We start from the raw sequence: 8,987 nt of genomic DNA, 5'->3' as shown, positions 1-8,987 counted from the left end.
TGTGTCTTTTGAATATCACTGACTGCATTTCAAAGCCACATTAAAAAGGATATTGGCTCATATTTGGCTTTTTGTATTTTGTGTGCCTCTTCTCTCCATTGTGGATAACTGAGGTTTTAATATACAGTAGTGACATTCTAGTAGATGAAGGAAGGGGGCAGTCCCCAAGGGCAATCTGAACTTCTGCTTAGTATATTTACTCTTGCTGTTTTCCTTCCTCCTCATTTGTAATTCAGGAGGCTCTCTGAAAAGAGAGAGACAGCAAGGCTTCTTAGATGGATCGAAGGACCATGAGCTGGGATACCAGGTTCTATGAAAAGGTCTGCTGTTAAATTTGCTCTGCTACCTTTAGGCAAATCATTTGATCACGCTGTGCTTTAGTTGCTTCCTGTGCTTGCTAAATGTAAATAGCATGTATTTGAGTATTTTGTGAATGTTATAGAGTATTTTAAATGTATGGGTGATTTATTTTTCCAGGCCGGCTGCTCAGGTATAAAGCAAAATCTGCTCCTTTGAGATGCTAGGCTTCGTGCCAGTCAACTAACCCCAAATCTTTCTGACTACAGCAGCCATCTACTTGCTTCTTGTTCATCTGACACATTTTGCAGTCTCTGAGCTACAGCTTGGTGTGCTTACTCTATAGTTGGGGCAAACCTTTCTGTCTCCTTTGTCTTCAGAAATGAAATATGCCATTTTATGCACCCCTGCTGCTTTTACTCCCACTTTAAAAAGATGAAGGCTTTCTTTTGGGACAGAGCTGCTTTATCTGTGACACTGATTCCAAGAGATGGGAAGGAGAGTCTATATAATAAACAAATAGTTATTTGGACTTGCTACTATAGTACCTTTTTGAGATTTGGGTCAGGACCACTAGAGGTTTGAACTAGATTTAGTAAGTCACAGGTTGTTTGGCAGGAAGCAGTTAGGGGGCATACTGGAAAGAGAGAACACAAAGTACACTCCCTCCCACCGTGTGCCTCATCCTTTTTTTTGGTTATAGTCTGTCACATTAGGCAACAAGATATTCCAGTTAGCCAAAGGTGCCAAGACGAGATTCTCAGAAGCTAAGGTGTTGATGGGTAAGGAGTGATTTTGTTCCCCATCTATAGATCACCACCCCACTTATTCATAAATGAAAATCCCTGAAGGGCAATATGGAATTAACCAAAAGGTTTACTTCTTTCACTTTGAACTAAAATAAAATGCATTTACATTATTTCTGGTGCAGTTAAAAGCATTTTCCAAGCAAACCTACTAAAGTATTATTAAAGTTAGAGGCCCCATGAAATATGTTACTCCTTAGTTGTAGCTTGGGTAGCAGCAGGAAGAACTGCAGACACAGGAACACAGTGTAACCCTTCAGTTTTGAAACGTTGCTCGGTCTCTTAGTGCTATAAATGATCAAAGAAACATCCGGGTAAAGACCGCTCCCAGAGCTGAGTTCGCTTTAAGAGTGTTGGGTCTAACTTCCGTCTGTTAGTTCAAGGAAACGAGGCAGCCAGGGATTCTAATTTGGGGTCTTCATTCTTGGGCAGGGTTATCAATACATCAAAACATTACTTTTGCGTGCACCAGCTGCAGTAGCTTCCAACAATGGCAGAGCTGTCACTCCTGCCTCTTAGAAACACGTAGCCAGCAACTTGTCACGCTTGAGGAACAGGACAGGCAGGTAGTGGTGATGGGAAAGGAAGAGGAAGGGAGGGATTGGTGGCATCCTTTCCCCCTAGATTCTTCCTGCAAAGCAGGGTGGAGGCCCTCGGGGTGGGGTTCTGGCTGGTCGGCTATAAATGCAAATTGGAAACTACGCAGCTGAGCTGGTAACAAGAACTGGCAGCGTTCGTCTCTGGGGAGGACTTGGGTCAGGATGTACGGAAGGGATGAGACTACCCCACTTCACCCCGGGGACAATCGGCACGATCAGGTGAAAGTCCCGCTGGGGAGTGGGATGACTGTAGAGAGGCAGCGACTAAGGCGAGGAAAGACCAGAGGTCCTTCGGGCACCACCTTGCAGCGGCAAGGAGGCTGCAGTTACCGCCTTCGGAAGAGATCTCCCCTGCCCTAAAAACATTAAAACCACCTCCGCCATTATCAGAGGCCGAGGCAGACACGGGAGGCGGGAGCGCGCGCCGAGCGAATGCGCGCTCCCTTTGTCCCGTCTCCCGGCCGGGCCGCTCATTGGACGCGGGGCGCGCGCCCGGAGAGAACGCGCCCCAGCGGCTCCTGCCTGGTCCGGGTGGAAAGCGGCGCCGGCGGCAACGGCGTTCCGCAGGCGGAAGGGAAGGGGGAGGTGACAAGGCTGTGCGCCGGCTGCTCCTCCCCACCCCCCGCCTCGGCCCTGAAGGGGCTGGATGGGCAAGTCGGGCGCGATGGCTCGAGCCCCGGCGGCGGCGGCGGTGGCCGGAGGCGGCGGCGCCTCCTCCTCCTCGCCCCGGCGCCGGCGGTGATCGGAGCGAGCGGCCGCGGCCCCCGATGAGACTGCTGGTGGGCTGGCTGTGCCTGAGCCTGGCGTCCGTGTGGCTGGCGCGGAGGATGTGGACGCTGCGGAGCCCGCTCACCCGCTCCCTGTACGTGAACATGACCAGCGGCCCCGGCGGGCCGGCGGCGGCCGCGGGCAGCAGGAAGGAGAACCACCAGGTACGGGCCGGGGCCGGGGCCGGGGCGGGGGCGTGGCGGCCCGGCCTTCCCGCGCTGGGCCTGCTATTGTGCGGGGCGGCCCGGCCCTCGCCCCTCCGCCCTGGCCCCTCAAAGTTTTCCCTGCGTCTTCCCTGCCGGGCACCCGCCCCGCCACCCCCGGTTCCCCCGGCCCCGGTCCCGCGGCGCCTTTTGTTAGGCGGCGCAGGCGGAGGACGGCCTCCCCTTCCCCCTCCCCGGGCCCGGGCGTGGGCGCCCCGGAGCCCCGCATTGTTCCTGGGTCCCAGGCGGTGGTTGCAGACGCTCGGCCCCCTCGACGTCCGCGCCCGGCGGCGGGACTGGAGGAACTTTGGGGCCGGCGCGTGGCCAGGGGCACCCATCTGGCACCGGGGCCTGAGCTAGAAAAGACCCGACCAAGCCCATCACCCCGTGCAACCTTGCTAACCCCTAAGAAACAAAACGAAAAGCCAGTCCCTCTTTTTGTCCAGCTGAATCTCTGAACATACAAAGGGTCATAAAGAAATTTACCCGTGCCTCGTGAGCCATTTAACTCTCCGGGCTTATTCGGGGGACATTTTCCCTAAGCACTTAAAAAAATGTGTTTGACAGGTCCTCCCTCCCATCCTACCGAACCTTGCCCCTGCCTAACGGAGGTCTTTAAACTTCGATTTAGTTAGCGGACTGGAAAGATTGTGATAAGAGGGAAGATGATGCAAGCTTTTACGGGAAGGGTTTTTAAAACAGTACCAGGAAGGAACGAATTCTAAGTTGTAGTTATGGTTCGTGAGCAATGTGATGTGACTGGTTAGATAGTCTTTCATGAGCTCAGTTTTGTGCCACTTAAAGAAGCATGTACAGGTCAGCTGTAGAATTGAGTGAGATATTTCATATTTGACCATAATGTACTTTGCAGTTAACGTTACAGTCATTGAAAAGAGGCTTTTGAACTCTGCCAGAGTGCTGGCTTGTAATCGCTAGCATTTATGGTACATTTTGTCTTTCCAGGGAGCAGTAACTAATTATTCCCATCTTGTGTCTCATCATTTTCACATATTTCTCATTTTCCTGTGTTACTTTTCTTCTTATGCCAGGTGTTCGGAGAATTTACAACCTGGTTTATTTCATGTGTTTTAATGAAGGTAAAGAATTATCTAAGAAGAAGAACATAAAGCAATTTGTTTAGGAAAGTAAAGTTTTTATTTAGGAAATATTTATATTGGCTTTTTTGTATTTTTAAAGGGATGCTGCATGTCTATATTTTTTTGAAAGCCTCCAGTGATTGGAATTTTTTAGGTGATCTATTCCTTTCTCCCTTCTATTATGATATTGTTAGATGTGTACATAAACTTTGTAATCTTAAATTGTAAAACCACATTTATTGCTGTGGATTAATTATACTAGTCCATTGTTACAGAAACAACTCCAAAGTACTGTATTGTTGACTGTACAGTTATCAGAATGTCACATATCTATATGGAACGTGGCTAATGGTATAGAACAATGAATTAGAAATGTCATTTTTAAGAAGCAGTGGATAGGAAAAAAAGAGGTTTGTTTTCATTGAAGTGGAATTATGGTTGAGTCTTTTAGTTGTTGGTGTTTATGGTAACACTTGTCCTGATTAACTCTACTGCAGCAACTCGATACATTTTCAGTCCATAACATTTGCAGAGCTCATGAAAGAATTGCACTTAATTTTAAAAATTGAAAAACTACTGAAAGAGTGTGATTTTTGTGGAGCCTGTTCCAACAGAGGATACTTCCTAATTGTGTACCTTTTTAAAGCTAAATCTGTCAGAGTCTAATGAAAACCAATACCAGTTCAGGTGCCCCATTTACTTTGTTATGCTTCCTGAGATACTCAAGAATGTGTATGTGTGTGCATGCATGTGACTATGCATGTGTGTTAACCAGTTAGTTGCACTAACAATTTGACAGGTAATTTCTCCAGGATGAAGACTTAACATGGTTCATGTTTTCTGAATATTTAGGAGGGATCTTTTTTTTTCTTTTAGAATAATGAATCCAGACCTTATTTTAAGGTGAATACATTCATTTATGAAAATAATTGTCCGTGAATAAACATTAAAATGCACAAAAGAAAAGTGTGTAGAAACCACCATGAGATAAAGTAAAGTAGGATACTGTCTTTTCTGCATCATGGCTGAGTTGATTTCTTACCAGCTTTATATTCCAGGATCCTGGGTTTGCCTTATAACTTTGTTGCTTGTGAAGCAACTTTAACTGTTTTCCCCTTTCCCTTTTTTTTTTTGAGACAGAGTCTGCCTCTGTTGCCCAAGCTAGAGTGCCGTGGTGTCAGCCTAGCTCACAGCAACCTCAAACTCCTGGGCTCAAGCAATCCTACTGCCTTAGCCTCCAGAGTAGCTGGGACTACAGGCATGTGCCACCATGCCCTGCTAATTTTTTCTATATATTTTTAGTTGGTTACTTTCTTTCTATTTTTAGTAGAGACAGGGTCTTGCTCTTGCTCAGGCTGGTCTTGAACTCCTGACCTCAAGCGATCCTCCTGCCTCGGCCTTCCAGAGTGCTAGGGTTACAGGCATGAGCCACGGCGCACGGCCTGTTTTCCTCTTTCAAATTAATAGTTTTATACAAGGTCTTCTGGTGTTCATTTGGGTGTGTGAGTTCCGTAGCCAGCCACATCTGGTTCTTTTGGAGTTGCATGAAAGTAGGGTAATGGATTTGATTGAACCATGCTCAGCACAATTTTTCCTTCTGGTTATTTTATTAAGGAATTACCATGGAGAATTCTATGGTTAAAAGAGATCTGGGGCAATGTTTATTCATTAAAAAGTGCTCTTTCGTGAGTATAGCCTGGAGATGCACAGCTCCTTTGGGCTAAAATCTCTCTCAAACTATAGTAGCAGCTCCATTTTATTAACTTGGTTTGGTGTGCTGGCTTCAAAACTGGGATTATGTTTCACTTTGGGCAAGCAGGAGAAACAGTGCTCCACTTAGAACAGGGACGTGGCCTGCAGGCCAAATTGATCTCACTGACTTTTTATACAGCCTGTGAAACAGGAAAAGCTCTGCATTTTAAAATGGTTAGCAAGAACAAAATTGAAATAATATTTCATAACACATGAAAATTTCATATATGAAATTCAAATTTCACTGTCTACAAATAAAGTTTTACTAAAACAGAGCCACTGCTTCCGGGCTACAGCAGCTGAGTTGAATAATTGCTACAGTATGGCCTGCAAGCCTAAAATATTTACTTATCTGTCCTTTTACAGAAAAAAAAAAAAAGAAAAACTTTTTCCAAGAGAAAATTCCCAGCTTCCATAATCAGCATCTTCTTATTAATCACAGGTGGCAGAGTGAGTCTATTGACTTCTTGGGTAAAGTAGAGCCAGGCAGTGAGAAACTAGTAGATGTCACTTTTCAAGGTTGGCAAACTGAGAACTTAAAAGGAAAAAAAAAAACTTTCTGAATCTAGTTCTTTTTGATGCATTGCACCTAGTACTTAAAGTTAATGCAACTATTATGGAGCTATTGAAACTTGAAAGTACCCTGAGGCCCCACTAACTAGGTTCTTGGTAATAACAGTCATTCAGCAGCATCTCAATTGATGGAGTGAAAGAATTGTTATAGAACTTGATGGAGCCAGACCGGCACAGTTTCTTCAGGTGACTTACTGCAAGGTTTTTTGAAAGCACAGATAACATTCAAGATCCGGAATTATTAAGGTGTAACTTAAAATTTCATGTGTGTGTATAACTGTGACTTATTTTTTCACCTTCTTTTGTAAGCTGTGCTATGCCACCAGTGATGATGAATTCAAGATAGAATTGAAATCATTTGGGTTTTTTTTCTCCAAATGAAAAAATACATGGATATCACAGCCAAACGTTGTGCTAAAGGACAGATTCAGTTTCCTGTCCCCCTTACCCCTCATTTACCTTGTGGAGGCTGACTGAAATCAGACATGAGTTAACAGTGTTTCAAGAATAGTCAGCCAGCTAGCCAGATGACACTGATGGATTAGTGTCCTCCTCTGAACTGCCTTGTAGAGTTTGGAGGCCTTTGCAGCTGAATACGAAAGAGACTTTGGAAGGGGTTTCTTTCCTTCCTTATAACCTGTGTTGAAATCCCAACAAGTGTTTGCTTCAGTTTCATAGGATCTCTTTCTTTTGCTGGACATACCAAGGGTCTTTGTGTTCCCCTTTAAAGGTGCACTAGAAGATCCTAGTAACTTCTAGTAAAAAGGCTTTGTTGTTTAGACCCTCCGAAGCTTTGTTAAAATTTTAGGATTATAAAATACTAACAGTGAGTGAGTTGGAAATGAGGATTGCCAGTAATTTATTAAATCAAGACATAATCTCATCTGTATAAATCATTTCTTCCCATGGTTGTGAGGGTGTCTGTCACTCTTTGCATTGAAATCTCATATAAAGAGGTTATTGAGTTGGGTATGCATCATTTGTAGGAAAATGGTGAATGGTTTGAATATTTATGCCTGTGCTGTGCTTAGATGCAAGCAGGTGTCAATGGTGAAATGTCTGGACTGATTTGTTTGCACTGTAGAATCTTAGAATGTGATTTTTGAATCCTTGGCTGTCAAGGTCAGTGTCAGCAGGCTTGGTCTGATCACCCCTGGTAGTAGAAAAGATGCTATGTTCATGGACCTCAAGCAGTGGAGCTTTTCTGATTGTTTTTGGTGGCACTAAATGTTTCAGGTCTTTGGTTACCCATTTCTTTTGAGAATGGCTGTGTGCCCAGATCTACAGTGTGGTTTTTAGGCATTTCCTTGAACTGCACTTTTCCTCTGACCAGCCTTTCCCTTGGACAGGAAGAGGAAGGAAATATGAACAGTTATTGGGCTTCTGTTGTGTGTCAGGCACTTTAAATATGTTATCCGCTGTGATCCTCATAACATCTCTCCGAGGGAGGCGGTACCATCCCCAGTTTACAGACCGAAGATTGAGGCTAAGAGAGATGAGACTTGCTCAAGAGCACAGAGCTCATAGATGGTAGAGTTGGGTTTTGAACCCAGCTTTGCCTGGTTTCAAGGCCTAGGCTTTTCCAAAAAAACTGCTTGCTCCTCCAGGTAAACCTTGTGTTGTCTGAGGGGTGGTGAAAATAGGCTTGCTTTCTTCATAGGAAACTGCCCCCACTCTGGGGGGGCTCTGTGTAGACTTTGAAGTTACGTAGCTGTGTATACAATACTAGTTGAAGATTTTGCAGTTTGTAAGTTAGATGAGAATGGGACAACTGCTTGAAGTTCTGGCCTTTTTATTTATTTTGTGCATGCTTTTTGTAAAGCTTAAAGTTGAAAAAAAAATCTTACCTGCAGTGTCTTTTTTCTGACACCAGCCAATTTTCTAACTTTCCATCACCAACTGAGTGTCCAACAATTCAGTCCTATTCTGACACTAACTACCTGGAGTTAGGGTCAGACTCCACAGGGTTAAGGGCTCAGTCCCACAAGACTGCCCTCACTCCAGAGGCCATCTGCAAGTCCCGGTCTCCAGGCTACCAGTGCTTTTGTCAAACTTGGCTGCAAATTCAGGGTTCCCACAATACCTCCCTCCCTCCCCAGGCTTGAGAATTTGCTAGAATGACTCACAGAACTTAGGAAACACTTTACTTACATTTATTGGTTTATTATAAAGGATACAACCTGGGAACAGCCAAGCGGAATAGATGCACAGGGCAAAGTATGGGAGGGTGGGCCGTGGTGTAGAGCTTCCCTGTCCCCTCTGGTGAGCCACCCTCCCAGCATATCAATGTGTTTAGCAACCCAGAAGCTCCCAGAACCCTGTAGTTTAGGTTTCATTACATAGCCATGATTGTTGAAATTATTGGCTTGGTCCCTATCCTGAAGCAATCAAGGTCTAGCCATCTCCTTAGTGTACAAGAGATATTCTTATCACTCTGGAGGTTCCCTAAGGGTTTTAGAAACTCTCTGCCAGGAACCTGGGACAAAGACCAAACATTTATTTTTATTATACCACATTATCTAAAATCAGTAATTTTTTTTTTTTTATAACTTTCTGATTCTATTAGTGTGCTTTGTATTTTGGAAAAAAAGGCTATTACATTGTGTATCACGTTTGACTAGTTGATAAACTCAAAAAAATAATTTCAGAAAAACTTTTAACTATATCCCTCAGTCTGATAAGCAAATATAATTCTATGGGAAAACTGCATTCCTAGTTTGAAAAAGTGAGTCATCAACCAAGGTTATGTAAATATTAGGAGATGTTCATGGGCTTAATGAAGAAATTTTTAAGACAGTATGACCTAATATTTCATTACTTTGATTAGCGAATACTGGCAAACACATGTGCAGAATTCTCGCTGTACACCTGACTGGCTGTTTATTATTTGCC

General features: G+C 44.4%; 1 protein-coding gene across 4 annotated transcripts in view; it reads left to right on the top strand.

Moving 5' to 3' along the window:
- Nucleotides 1-223: 223 nt before the first annotated feature.
- METTL9 (methyltransferase 9, His-X-His N1(pi)-histidine) overlaps nucleotides 224-8,987 on the top strand; it is a 43,683-nt gene continuing 34,919 nt past the window's right edge. For 2 of the 4 annotated variants that reach the window (XM_069485985.1, XM_069485983.1), the window contains exon 1: nucleotides 224-320. In XM_069485985.1, the coding sequence (XP_069342086.1) occupies nucleotides 276-320 (45 nt within the window). In that variant the 5' untranslated portion in view covers nucleotides 224-275. Of the gene's footprint in view, nucleotides 321-2,223; nucleotides 2,635-8,987 lie in introns of those variants that run through there. The other 2 variants (XM_069485982.1, XM_069485981.1) reach the window with 2 other exon arrangements.

Source organism: Eulemur rufifrons, chromosome 14 (genome assembly GCF_041146395.1).
Source record: "Eulemur rufifrons isolate Redbay chromosome 14, OSU_ERuf_1, whole genome shotgun sequence".
In the NCBI taxonomy this organism is placed as follows: Eukaryota; Metazoa; Chordata; class Mammalia; order Primates; family Lemuridae; genus Eulemur; species Eulemur rufifrons.
This window is presented reverse-complemented; position numbering and strand designations above follow the sequence as displayed.